General features: G+C 54.3%; 1 protein-coding gene across 4 annotated transcripts; it reads left to right on the forward strand.

Moving 5' to 3' along the window:
• Nucleotides 1-2736: 2736 nt before the first annotated feature.
• Nucleotides 2737-17436, forward strand: RASAL3 (RAS protein activator like 3). Of its 4 annotated transcripts, none has more exons than XM_033199224.1 (18): nucleotides 2737-2852; nucleotides 2980-3327; nucleotides 7520-7656; nucleotides 7816-7894; nucleotides 8003-8064; nucleotides 8866-8921; nucleotides 10472-10598; nucleotides 10703-10801; nucleotides 11272-11814; nucleotides 12416-12560; nucleotides 12815-12959; nucleotides 14186-14422; nucleotides 14518-14719; nucleotides 14813-14931; nucleotides 15581-15971; nucleotides 16256-16413; nucleotides 16950-17013; nucleotides 17120-17432. In XM_033199224.1, the coding sequence occupies exons 2-18, from the start codon at nucleotides 3000-3002 to the stop codon at nucleotides 17261-17263; spliced, it is 3036 nt and encodes a 1011-aa protein (XP_033055115.1). In that variant the 5' UTR covers nucleotides 2737-2852; nucleotides 2980-2999; the 3' UTR covers nucleotides 17264-17432. The 4 variants fall into 4 exon arrangements, with proteins under 4 accessions (XP_033055115.1, XP_033055117.1, XP_033055118.1 ...); XM_033199226.1 differs by having other exon boundaries at nucleotides 8866-8903; XM_033199227.1 differs by lacking the exon at nucleotides 16950-17013 and having other exon boundaries at nucleotides 17120-17436.
• The last annotated feature ends 1033 nt before the right edge of the window (nucleotides 17437-18469 follow it).

Raw genomic sequence — 18469 nt, forward strand, 5'->3', positions numbered from 1 at the left:
AAACTGATATTATCGTCTTGTACAAATAAGGAAACCGAGGCTCAGAGAGAGGAAATGACTTGCCTGAGGTCACACAGAGGGAGAGACGCCAGCTGGTACTCCGCTCCTGGACCAGATTTATGCTGACTCATTTATTCCTCAGAACAGCATTTACTCACCTCTGGCTTTCAAGTAAGCATTTGTGGAAGCCTAGCAAAGATACAAGAAAGTGCTCCCAAGGGCACAGCTTGATGAATTTCCACAACAGCACACACCCATGTAACCAGAACCCAGCTCAATAAATAAAACATATTAAGCCAAGCGTGGTGGCACACACCTGCAGTCCCAGCCACTACAGAGGCTGAGACAGGAGGACTACCTGAGCCCAGGAGTATGAGACCAGCCTGGGCAACATAGTGAGACCCTGTCTCTTTACAAAAAAAAAATTAAAATTAGCCAGGCATGGTGGCATGCACCTGCAGGCCCAGCTACTTGGGAGGCTGAGGCAGGAGGATTGCCTGAGCCCAGGAGTTCAAGGTTGCAATGACCCACAGTCATGCCTGTGAATAGCCACCGCACTCCCGCCTGGGTGACAGAACAAGGCTTTGTCTCCCTGAGCACAGAGGCTCGTGCTATTCCTGTATTCCCACAATTTGGGAGGCTGAGGCATGAGGATTGTTTGAGCCCAGGAGTTCAAGACTAGCATGGGCAACATAGTGAGGCCCCATCTCTACAAAAAACAAACAGACAAAAAGTTAAAAATTAGCCAGGTAGCATGCAACTGTGGTCCCAGCTACTCGAAAGCCTGAGGTAGGAGGATCGCTTGAGCCCAGGAGGTCAAGGATGCAGTGAGCTATAATTGTGCCACTGCACTCCAGCAGAGCAAGACTCTGTCTCAAAAAAGAAAAATCTTATTAAAAAAAAAGAACATGCTAAATTTGTGTTATGTGAATTTCACGTCAATTAAAAAAAAAAAAAAAAAAGGCCAGGCATGGTAGCATGTGCCTATTATCCCAGCTACTTGGGGGGCTGAGGTGTAAGGACCACTTGAGGCCAGGAGTTCAAGACCAGCCTGGGCAACAAAGCAAGACCCCCATCTCTACAAAAAAAAATTGTTTTTAATTAGCCAGGTGTGGTGGCATGCAGCTGCAGTCCCAGCTACTCGGGAGGCTGAGGCGAGAGGATCGCTTGAACCTAGGAGTTAGAGGTTACAGTGAGCTATGATGGCACCATTGCACTCCAGCCTAGATGACAGACCTCATCTACAAAAAAAAAAATTCATATTATTTATAATATAATATTATTTATATTACTATGTAATATAAATATTATATTTTTATTTTATGAAATCTGTATTATTTTTATAGACCTCATTTATAAATAATAATAATAATAATAATAAGGGCGGGGCACGGTGGTTACACCTGTAATACCAGCACTTTGGGAGGCCGAGGCAGGCAGATCATTTGAGGTCAGGAGTTTGAGACCAGCCTGACCAACATGTGAAACCCCATCTCTACTAAAAATACAAAAAACTTAGCCAGGCGTGGTGGTGCATACCTGCAGTCCCAGCTACTCAGGAGGTTGAGTCAGGAGAATCACTTGAATCCAGGAGGCAGAGGTTGCAGTGAGCCGAGATTGTGCCACTGCATATGAGCCTGGGAGACACAGCAAAACTCCTTCTCAATAAATTACTTAATTAATAATAAGAGTAATAATAAATCTGGCCATCTTCCAGAAGCCCCCCTTGTGCCCTCTTCCCAGCCACTAGTGCCTCCAAAAGAAACTGATATCCTGACTTGTTACACATGGTTTTGCCTGATTTAGGACTTTATGTAAATGGAATCACAAAGTGTACACTCTTCATTGTTTTGGGGAGGTGGGTTTAATTTAGTATTGCTTTTCAGAGATGGGGTCTCCTGAGGGCAGGGAGGGGAAAAAGAGAAAACAAGTTAGATATGAGGTCTCCCTATGTCACCCAGACTGGAGTGCACTGCCAATATTCACAGGCATGATCACAGCTCCCTGCAGCCTTGAACTCCTGGCCTCAAGTGATCCTCCTCTCAGCAGAGCTGAGAGTGGGGAGGGGGCCGAGATGAGGGCAGTGTGTGGACAGACACTGGGCACAACTGTCACTCTCTCGAGCCCCAGGAGACCCCCTCCACCATGGACCCACCGTCGCCAAGCGGGACCTCCCAAACTCAGCCTCCTGAATAGCTCAGATTACCGGCGTTTTATGGCTTTGGTTTTGGTTTTGGCTCAACATTGTTTGTGATTCACCCAAGTTAAATTATTCATTAGTTTGTTCTCACTGCTGTATGATATTCTGCTGTGTGAAGAGATCGCAATTTATTCCTTCTTCCGCTAATGGGCACTTGGGCTGTTTCCAGTGTGAGGCTATTATGCATTGCACTGCGGGGGTGCATATCTCTCCGATGTCTACCCAGCAATGGAATTGCTGAGTCAGAGAAGATCCAGCTAATATAGTGTTAGTAGATCCTGCCAAACCGTTTCCCAACACGAGCGAATGGGTCTACACTCCAGCCAACTGTGGTTGAGAGTTCTAGGTGCTCTGTATTCTCACCAGCATTTGTTCAGCCTGTACTCATTTTGCAGAGAAGGCAACCCAGGCTCAGAGAGAGGGGCAAGTGCTGCCTCCCCATCAGGGAGGGAGTCTGGGTCCTTCTTGCTAGAAGCCTAGTAACCCACCTCCTCTCTTCTCCTCCCCTGAACCTCCAGCATCCTGCCCCCACTGTGCCCTCCCAGACTGGCTGTGGGGTGGGGTGGGACAGAGAGGGTCACGTGGAGTTGGGTTCCGAGGGAGGAAGCCAGGCAGGGTGCAGACGGCTGCTGATTCTGGTCAGGAAACCAAGGTAAGGGAGGCAGTGGAGGTGGGGGCAGGGGGATTCCTGAAGGCAGAGCTGAGGGTGGGGAGGGGGCCGAGATGAGGGCAGTGTGTGGACAGACACTGGGCACAACTGTCATTCTCTCGCCCCCCAGGAGACCCCCCCCGCCGGACCATGGACCCACCGTTGCCAAGCCCGACCTCCCAAACCCAGCCCGCAGCCCCCTCTCCGCTGACTTCCTACCGCTGGCACACAGGGCGCGGTGGGGAGAAGGGGGCTGGAGGGTTCCGCTGGGGCCGCTTTGCTGGCTGGGGCAGGGCCCTGAGCCACCAGGAGCCCATGGTCAGCACCCAGCCAGCCCCTCGCTCGATATTCCGTCGGGTCCTATCTGCGCCTCCCAAGGAGTCACGGACCAGTCGCCTTCGACTCTCCAAGGCCCTCTGGGGGAGGCATAAGAACCCACCACCGGAGCCAGAGCCGGAGCCAGAGCAGGAGGCCCCAGGTACATGGTTCCCCCACCCTGAGCTTGGGCCGGGCTGGGAAGCCGGATGCTTGGGTTTTGTCTGCCTCCGGAGCATCAACTGTACAGACACAGGAAGTTGTGGGGAGTGCGAAAGCCCAGCAGGAAGTGGCTGGGGCCCAGCTACCCTGTTCCCTCTTTCCCCCTAAAGAAGGTAGGAGGAGTTGCCAGGGTCCTGTGGGCAGAGGGTCCATCTGAGGAAGAAACAATGAATGTAGACCCATGGTGGTATTATCCAGAGGCTAAATGGCTCTTGGCCCCAGTGGGTCTCTCCTTCAATGGCTCAAACCCATCCTTTCCTACCTGGATATCCATCCTCAGCCTGCCTCCTGCTCTTCTACCTTCTAGCTTCCGTGTCTTTGTTCTGAGCCCTTAAGCCTCAGCTTCTCCATCAGTTCAATGAGAATAATGATCTCCATTTTGGAGAGTACATCATTTTATTTGCTCATATTCATTTATTTATTCAAGCAGAGGTTTGTTGAGCTTCTTTTTTTTTTTTTTTTTTTTTTTTTTTTTTTGAGATGGAGTCTCACTCTGTCGCCTAGGCTGGAGTGCAGTGGTGCAATCTCCGCTCACTGCAAGCTCCGCCTCCCGAGTTCACGCCATTCTCCTGCCTCAGCCTCCTGAGTAGCTGGGACTACAGGCGCCTGCCACCACGCCTGGCTAATTTTTTGTATTTTTAGTAGAGACGGGGTTTCACCATGTTAGCCAGGATGGTCTTGATTTCCTGACCTTGTGCTCCGCCCGCCTGGGCCTCCCAAAGTGCTGGGATTGCAGGTGTGATGTTGAGCTTCTATTGTATGTGCCAGGTCCTGATTTAGGCACTGAGGATACACTAGTGAAAGAGACAGATGACACTCCCTGCCGCATGGAGCTCACAGTGTAGTGGAATTGACTGAAAATACATGAATAAGAAAATGACAGATGGACCAGCATGGTGGCTCACGCCTGTAATCCCAGCACTTTGGGAGGCCAAGGCGGATGGATCACCTGAGCTCAGGAGTTCGAGACCAGCCTGGCCAACATGGCAAAACCCTGTCTCTACTAAAAATCCAAAAAAAAAAAAAAAAAGGATCTGGGCATGGTAGCACATGCCTATACTCCCAGTTACTCAGGAGGCTGAGGCAGGATAATAGCTTGAACCCAGGAGGCAGAGGTTGCAATGAGCCAAGATTGCGCCACTGCACTCCAACCTGGGCAACAGAGTGAGACTCCATCTCAAAGGAAAAAAAAAAAAAGAGAGATGGTGCTAAGTGTCACACAGGGGGATCTAGAAAAGTAATGGATATCACAAGAATTAGGGCTCAGGAATGTAACACTAGGCTAGGGCCCAGCATATTTTAAGTGATCCGTTAATAAGCGGGAGTTATCATTTATTGCTCCTGGTGGTAAAAACGAGGGAACAGACAGGCAGTCTGGGAGGGCTAAATCAGCCCTTCTGTTTCCTGGAAGCTCATTTAATTCTCACTGCTTATATTCCCATTTTGTTTTTGTTTCTGTTTTGAGACAGAGTCTCACTTCCTCACCCAGGCTGGAGTGTAGTGATGCAATCTCAGCTCACTGCAGCCTCTGCCTCCCGGGTTCAAGAGGTTCTCCTGCCTCAGCCTCCCGAGTAGCTGGGATTATAAGCATGCACCACCACACCTGGCTAATTTTGTATTTTTTATAGAGACATGGTTTCACCATGTTGGCCAGGCTGGTCTCGAACTCCTGACCTCAGGTGATCCACCCGCCTCGGCCTCCCAAAATGCTGGGATTACAGGCATGAGCAACTGTGCCCGGCCTGTTGTTTTTTTGAGACAGAGTTTCAGTCTTTCACCCAGGCTGGAGTGAAGTGGTGCAATCTCGGCTCACTGCAACCTCCACTGCAACCTCTGCCCTCCGGGTTCAAGCAATTCTCCTGCCTCAGCCTCCCTAGTAGCTGGGATTACAGGTGTGCACCACCACACCCAGCTAATTTTGTATTTTTAGTAGAGACGGGGTTTCACCATCCATGTTGGCCAGGCTCATCTCAAACTCCTGACCTCTGGTGATTCACCCACCTCGGCCTCCCAAAGTGCTGGGATTACAGGTGTGAGCCACTGCGCCTGGCCTGCTGTTGTTTTTCAGAGACAGGGTCTTGCTGTGTCGCCCCAGGCTGGAGTGCAGTTGCATGATCATAGCTCACTGCTGCCTTGAATTCTGGGGCTCAAGTGATCCTCCCACCTCAGCCTCCCAAGTAACTGGAAATATGGGCACGCAACACAGTGTCAGGGTTTTTTTGTTTTGTTTTTTTTTGAGACGGAGTCTGGCTCTGTCGCCCAGGCTGGAGTGCAGTGGCCGGATCTCAGCTCACTGCAAGCTCCGCCTCCCGGGTTCCCGCCATTCTCCTGCCTCAGCCTCCCGAGTAACTGGGACTACAGGTGCCGCCTCCTCGCCCGGCTAGTTTTTTGTATTTTTTAGTAGAGACGTAGTTTCACCGTGTTAGTCAGGATGGTCTCGACCTCCTGACCTTGTGATCCACCCGTATCGGCCTCCCAAAGTGCTGGGATTACAGGCTTGAGCCGCCGCGCCCGGCCTGAGATGGAGTTTTGCTCTTGTTGCCCAGGCTGGAGTGCAATAGCACTATCTCGGCTACTGCAACCTCCGCCTCCCAGGTTCAAGCAATTCTCCTGCCTCAGCCTCCCAAGTAGCTGGGATTACAGGCTTGTGCCACCACGCCCGGCTAATTTTGTATTTTTAGTAGAGACGGGGTTTCACCATCCATGTTGGCCAGGCTCATCTCAAACTCCTGACCTCTGGTGATTCACCCACCTCGGCCTCCCAAAGTGCTGGGATTACAGGTGTGAGCCACTGCGCCTGGCCTGCTGTTGTTTTTCAGAGACAGGGTCTTGCTGTGTCGCCCAGGCTGGAGTGCAGTTGCATGATCATAGCTCACTGCTGCCTTGAATTCTGGGGCTCAAGTGATCCTCCCACCTCAGCCTCCCAAGTAACTGGAAATATGGGCACGCAACACAGTGTCAGGGTTTTTTTGTTTTGTTTTTTTTTGAGACGGAGTCTGGCTCTGTCGCCCAGGCTGGAGTGCAGTGGCCGGATCTCAGCTCACTGCAAGCTCCGCCTCCCGGGTTCCCGCCATTCTCCTGCCTCAGCCTCCCGAGTAACTGGGACTACAGGTGCCGCCTCCTCGCCCGGCTAGTTTTTTGTATTTTTTAGTAGAGACGTAGTTTCACCGTGTTAGTCAGGATGGTCTCGACCTCCTGACCTTGTGATCCACCCGTATCGGCCTCCCAAAGTGCTGGGATTACAGGCTTGAGCCGCCGCGCCCGGCCTGAGATGGAGTTTTGCTCTTGTTGCCCAGGCTGGAGTGCAATAGCACTATCTCGGCTACTGCAACCTCCGCCTCCCAGGTTCAAGCAATTCTCCTGCCTCAGCCTCCCAAGTAGCTGGGATTACAGGCTTGTGCCACCACGCCCGGCTAATTTTGTATTTTTAGTAGAGACGGGGTTTCTCCATGTTGGTCAGGCTAGTTTCAAACTCCTGGCCTCAGGTGATCTGCCCCCCTCGGCCTCCCAAAGTGCTAGGATTACAGGTGTGAGCCACGGAGCCCAGCTGCGTCAGGCTATTTTTTAAAGACAGGGTCTTGTTATGTTGCCCAGGCTGTTCTCAAACTCCAGATCTCAAGCAATCCGCCCCGCCTCGGCTTCCCAAATGTTGGGATTACAGGCATGAGCCACCGTGCCCAGACTCTGTCCTGTTTTTTAACCTCTCGGACCTACATGTTGTCTTGGTTAAGAGAAGAATGCAAAGAAAAAAAAAAAGAGAGAGAAGAATGCTTGTGACTGAAGCCCAGCCCAACCACTCACAAACTGCGTGACCCTGGGCAAGTCACTCAACCTCTCTGAGCCTGTTATCATAGCCCTTTGAATGGCTTTTGGAGGATTCAATGCAAGAAGGTGTGTAGAGTGGTATACAGGGTACTGGGCACATGGTAGGTGAGCTGTGTCTGCTACCCATGGTTAGTGGGGACAAGACCCAGACAGACATGAAAACTTGCCCAAGGTCATACAGTCCGATACGGCTGCTGGGGCGGGGGACACCTAGGAGGGAACCCACCATAAGCCTTCGGGAATGGAAAGGGTAGCTTGAGGGAGAGAAAACGCCTCTTAAGTCCCCCAGTGCCTCCTCTTCTTCCCAGAGCTGGAGCCAGAGCCAGAGCCAGAGCCCCCTACCCCACAGATCCCCGAGGCCCCCACACCCGACGTGCCTGTCTGGGACATTGGGGGTTTCACCCTGCTTGATGGGAAGCTGGTGCTGCTTGGAGGAGAGGAGGAGGTGAGAAGGGGCACCTGGGCAAGGGGAGGGAAGAAAGAAAAAGGAGGACGGCAGAACAGAGGCAGGCGCTGGAGGGAGGATAATGGGAAGGCGTCTGCCTCTCCCTCGGTCTGCCTGCCTGCCTCCCCTCTCTGACTACCCACTGCTGCGGGAGAACAGGGTCCTCGAAGGCCTCGGGTGGGAAGTGCTAGCTCCGAGGGCAGCATCCACGTGGCCATGGGGAACTTCAGGGATCCAGGTAAGCTTGAAGAGTGGAAAGGCCTGGGGCATTTGGGAGGCTCTAAAAGTGGGGCAGAATCTAAGATGACTCCAACCCCCCCAACCTGCCACCCATAACTACCCACAGATCGGATGCCTGGAAAGACAGAACCAGAGACTGCTGGTCCCAACCAGGTCCACAACGTTCGGGTAAGGCAGCCAGTGAAGGGAGTAGGTAGAGGGGAGAGCCAAGACTCTTGGACCCTCACAGCTGAAAGGGCACTCTTGCTGGGTGATCTGGGGCAGGTTGCTGACCCTCTCTGGGCCTCAGAGTCCCAGTCTGTCAAATGGAGTTAATGGAATAACCTTCCTCTAGGGGTTGTTTATGGGAAGCCAATAGAGAGTGCAAGAGTGAGGCAGGGCAGTGCACAGCTGTAGTCCCAGCTACTCGGGAGGCTGAGCAGAGAACACTGCTTGAGGCCAGGAGTTCAAGACCAGCCTAAGCAACATGGGGAGACTCCACGTCTTAAATAAATAAATGAATAGTGCACGAGAATATATGATTGATGCTTTACAAATGGGAGTTTGGGCCAGGCACAGTGGTTCACACCTGTAATCCCAACATTTTGAGAGGCTGAAGCAGAAGGATTGTTTGAGATCAGGAGCTCAAGACAAACCTGGGCAACATAGCAAGTCCCCAATTCTACATGGTAACATTCACCTGTAGTCCCAGCTGAGGCAAGAGAATCACTTGAGCCCAGGAATTTGAGGCTGCAGTGAGCTATGATTGCACCACTGTACTCCAGCCTGGCTGACAGTGCAAGACCCTGTCTTAAAAAAACAAATGAACAAAGAATTAGGAGCTGTTGGTTGCTCTTATTATTCCTGCTAATACAGCCTGAGCTTGGTGTTGGTCCTCCAAGACCAGCAGATCCTCTGGGATATCTTGTGAGGGAAGGAGCTGCAGAAGGAGCACAGATTTCTGTCCAGCTGACATTCCCTTCCCCACAGGGGTTGCTCAAGAGGCTGAAAGAGAAGAAAAAGGCCAGGTCGGAGCCCCGGGATGGGTAAGGATGTATGAGAGGCTGGAGGGGCTGAGGTTCAACACTGGCCCTTCCTCCTCTTCCTCCTTCTCCTCCTCCTCCTCATCATCATCATCATTCCAATCTACACCAAACACCCCCTGTAGCCTCTGTGTTCTGCCCCACATCAGTTGATTCTGGGGACATTGAATGACGTAGCACAGAGCCAGGGTGCGGGCAAAGTCTGACACAATAACTCTAAAATGGGAGCTAAGTCAATCAACTGGTCTGGGAGGGTTAGGGAAGGGACCCTTGATCTGAGATCTGAAGAGTGGATGGAAGTTAACTAGGCCAACAGCGGGGTGGGAAAAGCATTCCAGGCAGAAGTAACAGCAAGTGCAAAGGCCAAGAGGCAGAAAGAAGCAACTAAAAACAAGGCCAAGGGGGCTGGGTGAAGTGGACCACGGGTAGCACTTTGGGAGGCCGAAGTGGGCAGACTGCTTGAGTTCAGGCGTTCAAGACCAGCCTGGGCAATATAGTGAGACCCCACTTCTACAAAAAATACAAAAATTAGCCAGGCATGGTGGTGGGCACCTGTAGTCCCAGCTACTGGGGAGGCTGAGTGGGAGGATTGCTTGAGCCTGGGAAGTTGAGGCTGCAGTGCACAGAGATCATGTCACTGCACTCCAGCCTGGGCAACAGAGCAAGACTCTGTCTCAAAAATAAATAGGGCTGGGTGCGGTGGCTCACACCTGTAATCCCACACTTTGGGAGCCAGAGGCAGGTGGAACATTTGAGGTCAGGAGTTCAAGACCAGCCTGGCAATGTGGTGAAATCCCATTTCTACTAAAAATACAAAATTAGCCGGGCATGGTGGCACACGCCTGTAATTCCAGTTACTCAGGAGGCTGAGGCAGGAGAATCGCTTAAATCTGGGAGGTGGAGGTTGCAGTGAGCCAAGATTGTGCCACTGCATTCCTGCCTGGGCAACAGAGTGAGACTCTGTCTCAATAAATAAATAAATAGGACTGGGCACGGTCACTCACGCCTGTATTCCCACACTTTGGTGAGGCTGAGGCGGGTGGATTACTTGGGATCAGGATTTCAAGACCAGACTGGCCAACGTGGTGAAACCCCATCTCTACTAAAAACAAAAAAATTAGAAAATTAGCCAGGCATGGTGGTGGGCACCTGTAATCCCAGTTACTTGGAAGGCTGAGGCAGGAAATCGCTTGAACCTGGAAGGCGGAGGTTGCAGTGAGCCGAGATCCAGCCACTGCACTAAACAAGACTCTGCCTTAAATAAATAAATAAATAAATAGGATAAAATAAAACAAGGCCAGGGAGGTTGGAGCTCAGATAGTGATGGATTAGGTGGAGGGAGATGACGTAACAACATCTGGACTCTACTTGGTCATATAGGTCACCAGGAGTTGAGTTTATGCTAAAAGTAAGGAGGTGCCATGGGGAGGGGGCACAGGGTAGAAAAGGGATCCAAATTGGGTTGAAGTCCTTCCTGGCCTTCCTCTACCCTTCAGGCTATGGGGAATGGGAAGAGGCAGGAATGACCGTGTGCTCCCCCGCCCCCTTCCCAGGCCCCCCAGTGCTCTGGGCTCTAGGGAGTCGCTGGCCACACTCTCTGAACTGGACCTGGGCGCCGAGCGGGATGTGCGGGTCTGGCCACTGCACCCCAGCCTCTTGGGGGAGCCCCATTGCTTTCAGGTAAGTGCAGACAATCCACCTCGGTTCCACCTCAGTCCCACCTCCTACCCCTTGGCTTCACCCTTGGCCTGGATCGCACACTGTTGGAGTCTCCATCCCAACAGGTAACGTGGACGGGCGGAAGCCGCTGCTTCTCTTGTCGCTCGGCCGCTGAGAGAGACCGCTGGATCGAGGACCTTCGTCGCCAATTCCAGCCCACCCAGGTCATTGCCCTCAATAAAGCGGGACACGGAGACCCCGCCCACAGGCCTGGCCCGCCCCTTCCACTCTACCCAAAGCCAGCTCTCTCAACGCACCTGCCCGGCCTGCATCGTTGCAAAGGCTCCAAGACTCCCTTTCCACCTATTACCAGCCCCGGGAATATCAGACCCGCCCCTTCTGTCCACTCTCGACCCCATATGCACCCAAAGCCCTGCCTACCAAGTAATCGCGAAGTCTTCACTACGGTACTACTCTTCTATGCCCTGGAGCCCCGAACTCTCCCGGAGAGCCCAGAAAAGCTTTAGAAAACTTCCGCGTAGCCACCTCCGGACTCCCATTTCTTTCCCCAACGGCCCAGCAATCTCACTAGGGACCCGGCGCACTAGGTTTGAGGCTTGGCGCTTCACTTGCAGTGCCCTGTTTGGGGTGCCAACAAATCAAAACGCTTCCCCCATCCCACTCCCATCTGCAGGACAACGTGGAGCGGGAAGAGACATGGCTGAGCGTGTGGGTGCACGAGGCGAAGGGGCTTCCCCGGGCAGCGGCGGGGGCACCCGGCGTGCGCGCCGAGCTGTGGCTGGATGGCGCGCTGCTGGCACGCACGGCGCCTCGGGCCGGCCCAGGCCAGCTCTTCTGGGCCGAGCGCTTTCACTTCGAGGCGCTGCCACCGGCACGTCGCCTGTCGCTGAGGCTGCGCGGCTTGGGCCCGGGAAGCGCGGTGCTGGGCCGCGTGGCCCTGTCGCTGGAGGAGCTGGGCGCCCCACGCGCGCCAGCCGCCGGCCTGGAGCGCTGGTTTCCGCTGCTCCGGGCGCCGGCGGGCGCAGCGCTGCGGGCGCGGATTCGGGCGCGTCGCCTGCGTGTGCTGCCGTCCGAGCGCTACAAGGAGCTGGCTGAGTTCCTCACCTTCCACTACGCGCGCCTCTGCGGGGCCCTGGAGCCCGCGCTGCCTGCGCAGGCCAAGGAGGAGCTGGCGGCAGCCATGGTGCGCGTGCTGCGGGCCACCGGCCGGGCACAGGTGCGGCACCGCGACAGCGCGGACCCGGGCGACCCGGGGTAGACCGATAACGCGCTTCGGGCGGTAATTGGGGCACAGGACCTGAGTTGCACCTGTAAGAGGCAAGACACCTTGAAGGGCGGGACCTGAGCGTCAGCTGTGAGGGGCGTGGTCCAAATGTCACCTGTAAGGAGCGGGGCACCTTGAAGGGCAGGACCTGAGCGTCAGCTGTGAGGGGCGGAGTCTGAGCTGTACCTGTAAGGGGCGGGGCACTTTGAAGGACTGGGTCTGAGCTTCAGCTGTGAGGGGCGGGGCCTAATTATCATTCATAACGGGTGAGACACCTTGAAGGGCGGAGCCTAAGCTTCAGCTGCGAGAGGGGCCTGAGCATCACGCACGAGGGGCGGGGCCCAGGTTGAACCCCAGCGCTAAAAGGTTTAAATTTCTGCTGTGAGGATTAGAAGTTCTGGCCTCGGTTATGAACCCCAGCAGTAAAGACTGGGCCTAAGCATCAGCTACGAGGGGCGGGGCCTGTGCCTCTGGTGTGAGGGACGAGCCAAGGATCCGAATTCCCTTGGACTTAGTCTGCATCCAGTGCAACCTGACCCCCTGCCCTTCCTAGGCGCTGGTGACTGACCTGGGCACTGCGGAGCTGGCGCGCTGTGGAGGCCGTGAGGTGTTGCTGTTCCGGGAAAACACGTTGGCCACCAAGGCTATCGATGAGTACATGAAGCTCGTGGCACAGGATTACCTCCAGGAGACCCTGGGTGAGCTGGGGGAAGAGTCCGCGTCAGTGGCCTGCTGGTGAGCTAGGGGACCTGGGTGAAGTTCTAGGAGTCCTTGAGCAACCTGGATTCTGGTAGTGAGTGGTGTTTTGGGGGTGCTAGGATCCTGGGGACAACTGGGAGCTCCCCAAGATGTCGGGTGCCTCCGGAATAATCTGAAGACAAGGTTGGAGGATGGGTGTGGCGGGTTTGGGTGGTCATGGTCCCAGCCCCTATCCGGCTGTGCTGGGCTGCAGGACAGATTGTGCGGCGTCTCTGTGCTTCCACTGAGGACTGTGAAGTGGACCCCAGCAAGTGTCCAGCCTCGGAGCTGCCAGAGCACCAGGCCAGACTTCGGAACAGCTGCGAGGAGGTCTTCGAAACCATTATCCATTCCTACGAGTGAGAATCAGGGCCCCAGCCCCTTAGTCCACCCCCGCTTACCATGCTAGCCCCAACCTCCAGTTTAGGGTTGCCAGATAAAATACAGGAGACACTCAGTTAAATTTGATGCAATTATTGGGACCATGCTTATACCAAAAAATTACTCATTTGAGCCAGGCATGGTGGCTCACGCCCGTAATTCCAACGCTTTGGGAGGCCGAGACAAGAGGATTGCTTGAGCCCAGGCGCAGACGTTCAAGACCAGTCTGGGCAACATAGCAAGACTCTATTGCTCCAAAAAGCTTTTTAAAAATGAGCTAGGCATGGTGGCATGCACCTGTATTCCCAGCCGAGGCTGGAGGATCACTTGAGCACAGGATTCAAGGCTGCAGTGAGCTATGATCATGCCACAGCACTCCAGCCTGGTTGACAGAGTGAGACCCTGTCCCAAATAAAAGGAAAAATGTAAATAAAAATCACTCCGTTATCTGAAATTCATGTTTAACTGGATGTCCTGAAGTTTCATTTACTACATCTGGCAACCCTATCACCATGCAACCCTATCACCACTGACCCCAAGTAACCCGAGACCCAATTCCTTGTCCTGTAACTACAGGTGATTCCATACACCCAATTCCATGCCACTGGCTCCAGTTAACATAGAATCTCAATCCTATGACCTCTGCTTCCAGATGATGCCCCAAGTCCATGATCCCTGGCTTTAAGTGACCCTCCACCTCAAATCCCATGCAACTGATCACAGGAGACCTGGGATTCCAATCCCTTGACTCTGACCCAGGTTAACCTGCATACCTAATCCCTGACTTCAATCAAGTGACTTCTGACCCTAGGTGACTTCCGGAGCCCCAATCCTACTTTATATCTTGTACTCTGGCTCTCCAATCTCGTGTCTAATTATAAGTACATCCAAGCTCATAACCTCTGTCTTCATGTGACCTTGTATCCCCAACTATAAGAGTATTATCCCCAGCGATTGCCATAGCTACACATAAGCCATGGCTCCATGCTGACTCATAACCCCAAGCATTGTTATCTCAGATATTCCCAATCCTGGAGCCCAGACCCCAGGTTCAGTGAGAAGGAGGCCCACATGGGCTTCATGAATAGCTTTCTGGAGGATCATGGACTAGTCATGCAATGCTTCTGGGACTCCCAACCTTATGACTTTAACCTTTATGCCCATAGCCTCCCCCTCTGACCATTCATTGCCTCTTCTGTACCAGCTGGTTCCCTGCGGAGCTGGGCATCGTGTTCTCAAGCTGGCGAGAAGCATGCAAAGAACGTGGCTCTGAGGTGCTGGGCCCCCGACTGGTGTGCGCCTCCCTTTTCCTGCGGCTCCTGTGCCCCGCCATCCTGGCACCCAGCCTCTTTGGTTTAGCACCAGAGCATCCAGCACCCGGCCCAGCCCGCACCCTCACACTGATTGCCAAGGTCATCCAGAACCTCGCCAACCGTGCCCCGTAAGTACTGGGAAGCTAGGGGTGAGGGGGACCATGCTGGGAGTGTGGGGGTGGCAGGTGCCTGACCTGAACCACCCAGCCTGGCCCTGATCCAGGTTCGGTGAGAAGGAGGCCTACATGGGCTTCATGAATAGCTTCCTGGAGGAACATGGACCAGCCATGCAACGCTTCCTGGACCAGGTGGCCATGGTGGATGTGGATGCTGCACCCAGTGGTTACCAGGGTAGCGGTGACCTGGCCCTCCAGTTGGCTGTCCTGCATGCCCAGCTCTGTACAATCTTTGCTGAGCTTGACCAGGTATGGCCTGAACCCAGAGTAGGGAGGCAAGAAGGCTTGGGAGACTCTGACCACATAGATTTTGCTCAGTCTCTGTCCTGCATGCCTCACCAGACAACCCGAGACTCCCTGGAACCGCTGCCCACCATCCTGCAAGCCATCGAGGAGGGCCAGCCTGTGCTTGTATCAGTGCCAATGCGTCTCCCACTGCCCCCGGCCCAGGTCCACTCCAGGTAACCTCAAGTCTGGTCTGGAGTCTGATGGGTGGGAACAGGAAGGAGCAGGGCTCAGACAGGGGTCAGAGGTGAAGATGGATCATTGTGAGCAGAGGTCAAGCCCAGGGTCAGACTGGAATCACAGGTTATAGAAAGGGTCAGGTCAAAGGTCACAGTGTGTTTGAGGTCGGAGATGAGAGGAGAGGTTAGGGTGGAGTGATGTCAAGGGTCATAGAGAGGACAGTATTAGAAGTCAAGAACAGGAGCCAGGCTCAGTGGCTCATGCCTGTAATCCCAGCACTTTGGGAGGCTGAGGCAGGAAGATCACTTGAGTCCCAAGAACTTAAGACAAGCCTGGGCAACATAGGGAGACCCCCATTTCTACCAAAAAAAAAAAAAAATACCCAGGTGTAGTGGCATGCGCTGGCAGTCCTAGTTATTTGGGAGGCTGAGGCTGGAAAATAGCTTGAGCTCCGGAATTCAAGTCTGCAGTGAGCTATGATGGAGCCACTGCACTCCAGCCTGGGTGACAGAGCAAGACCTTGTCTAAAAAAAAAAAAAAAAAAAAGGACAAGTTCACCTGGGGGTGAGGTCGCTTCTGGTCAGGTAGGGATGGAGTCGTCTCAGGGGCCAGTAGAGGGTCTGAGATCCTCCATCCCACCCCTAGCCTTTCCGTAGGGGAGAAGCCCGGCTTCCTGGCCCCCCGGGACCTCCCCAAGCACACCCCTCTCATCTCCAAGAGCCAGTCTCTGCGCAGCGTTCGCCGCTCAGAGAGTTGGGCCCGGCCACAGCCGGACGAAGAGCGGCCCCTGCGGCGGCCCCGGCCGGTGCAGCGCACGCAGAGTGTCCCGACCCGGCGTCCTGCCCGCCGCCGCCAATCTGCGGGGCCCTGGCCGCGACCCAAAGGCTCCCTGAGCACGGGCCCGGCGCCCCGCGCCCGGCCTTGGACCCGGGACTCCGCCTCGCTGCCTCGGAAGCCGTCGGTACCCTGGCAGCGCCAAATAGACCAGCCGCAAGACCGAAACCAGGCACTGGGCAAGCACCGACCTGGGAACAAGGTAAGGTCAGGCCCAGGTCCCCGCCTGGGGAGTGGAGACGGGGACGCGACTGGGGAAGACTGAAGGGCCAGGCAAGCCTGGGTTCAAGCTCGCTGCGCTGTGTGACCCCGGGCCTAGCCCGACCCTCTCTGAGCTTCAGTCTCCCCAGCTGTATAGCAGGAGGGATGTTCCCCAACTAGGCAGGCCGGTGATGACGCTGAACGCTTGGGCCTGGAAGGTCAGGGTCTCCAGGGAGACACAGGGGCGGGACGACGGGTCAGATTACAGCTGCTCTCCCACCACAGTTGGCAGAGCTGCAGTGCGAGGTGGCCGCTCTGCGTGAGGAGCAGAAAGTGCTGTCCCGCCTCGTGGAGTCGCTGAGCACCCACATCCGGGCCTTGACCGAGCAGCAGGAGCAGCTGCGAGGCCAGCTGCAGGATCTGGACTCCAGGCTCTGTGCTGGGTGAGCCCAGCCCTCTCCATTAGCTCCGCCCCTAGGTGGGCCCGATCCAATTAGATCTGACCAGGCCCTCCCCAAACCACGCCTGGCACGACCAAGCCCCACGCCGGCCCCGCCCTAATAAAATCTGCGCGGGCCCCTCTTGGCGAGCCCCGCCCCTAGGTGGACCCACCCCCCGAAGGTCGGCCTAGGACCCTGGCAGATTCTCTCATTCAGGCCCCACCCCTCCATCAGCCCCTCCCAACCTGGCTGGGCCAGGCACTGAGATATCTCAGCCTGGGCACTCCCTCAAGCCCAGTCACGACCCCACTCAGGACTGGCCAAGCCCCGCCTCCAAGGGATGATTGATAGGTCCTATCATTCCAACTATTCCAGTTTCTGGTCCGACCCTTCTTCAAGCATATTTAGGCCCCGCCCTTCAGTCTAACAAGCTCCGCCTCCACGCCAAGCTCCGCCCCCTGAATCCCTGGCACTCCAACCAGGAGCTGGAAGGGACTCCTTAGCCTCTGACCTTCGCCCCCATCCCCCGACCCCCACAGGAGCTCAGAGTTTGATTCAAAGCACAACCTTCCAATCTATGAAGGGCACAGTCTGAAAAGCCTGGTGAGACTGCCGTCTGAGCCCTGGGACAGGTCTGGGCGGTGGAGGAGCGAGGGTTGGGGTGCAGCCCTCTCCTGGGTTCTGAGCCCCATCGCCACTGCCTCCCCAGGAACACCGCCTAAATGAGATGGAGAGAACTCAGGCTCAGCTGAGGGATGCTGTCCAGAGCCTGCAGCTTTCTCCAAGGACGTGGGGGTCTCGGAGTCAACCCCAGCCCCTCAAAGCACCCTGCCTCAATGGAGACACCACCTGAGCTGCCCATCCTGCCTCACCACACGTGGTCTGGGAGCAGAGAGATAGTCATCTTGGGGGGAGGGTGTCTGACCTTGCCTTAGCCCTACTTGGCCTACAATGGGGAGTGGAGCTGCTGGTCCCAACCCCTCTGGCAGTATGAAGTTGCCCAGTAAAATCTTGATTTCAGTAAAATTGTTGGTTTCTTTGCCCACTAAGAATTGCCAATTCTAAGGCATTTGCCCCCCCCCCCCCAAGCCCTATTCATCTCTCCCAAATTCTCCCCTAATTAGAAGTCTCATGGAGAGGGCCATATACATAAGTTCTCACCAGCTGTGTGACCTTAGACCTTCATTCTCTTAAAAGCCCGTTTTCTTCTCTGTGAAATGGACGTAAAGTTCCCTACACAGTGAGAGGACACATAAAGGCATTCGATAAAAGGTATTCACCATTGTCATAGGCAGCACCTGCTTCTCAATGAAGCATGAATTCCAACCCTGGCAACCTCCCAATCCCACAGTGAGAGCATCTTCTCAGGCCCTCCTCATGTCATGGAGGCCATGGGTCTGGGAGGCAGATAAAGGAAGGGGGTCAGGTGTGGAGATGGTTGGATACTGTGTATGAATGATTGGGTAAACGAGTCATTCGAATCATGGGTGAGTGGATGGGTGAGGGGTACAGTGGGTGGAGCAAATGGCAGACGGATAGGTTAGCATTTGCTGGATGTTTGACCTAGTAGGTGAGTAGTTGGGTAGTTGGTTAACCAGGTTGGGTATGTCTGCCTAGAAAAGGCCTGGTTCATAGTAAGAAAAAAATGTTTTGAATGTTGTGATTATATATGTCATATGTACATATGTTGAGGTCTCCTGAGACTCTTGAGAACTGGGCAGTGGAGAAACAATAATGAACTAGACAGGACTCTTGGCCTCATGGAACTTACATGCTAGTGGAGGGGCCAAATCAACAGGCCAACTGGTGGATGGATATTTGGGGGGCTGGGAGGAAAGTTGTATGTGGGGATGGTTGGGTACTTGCTTGGTTATGTGGATAAATGAGTATTTGCTTGAGTGCTGGATGAATGGGTGGGTAGATGGGAAGTGAATGGGTGGGTTGAGTGGGTGTTTGGGTGAATTAATAGATGGTTGGAGGGGTGGGTGGATAGGTCATTAGTTGATTGGATAGGTAGATGAGTGATTGATAGATGGAGCAAGTGGATGAGATGGCTAGG

Source organism: Trachypithecus francoisi, unplaced genomic scaffold (assembly GCF_009764315.1).
Source record: "Trachypithecus francoisi isolate TF-2019V2 unplaced genomic scaffold, Tfra_2.0 Lachesis_group5, whole genome shotgun sequence".
Lineage (NCBI taxonomy): Eukaryota > Metazoa > Chordata > Mammalia > Primates > Cercopithecidae > Trachypithecus > Trachypithecus francoisi.

What these genes read in the sequence shown, in the direction of transcription:
- RASAL3 (XM_033199224.1), top strand. Translation starts at nt 3,000, where the DNA reads ATGGACCCACCGTTGCCAAGCCCGACCTCCCAAACCCAGCCCGCAGCC. An exon ending in TTACCTCCAGGAGACCCTGG is followed by an intron (nt 12,561 to 12,814) that starts GTGAGCTGGGGG and finishes GCTGGGCTGCAG; the next exon opens with GACAGATTGTGCGGCGTCTC. An exon ending in GACTCCAGGCTCTGTGCTGG is followed by an intron (nt 16,414 to 16,949) that starts GTGAGCCCAGCC and finishes CGACCCCCACAG; the next exon opens with GAGCTCAGAGTTTGATTCAA.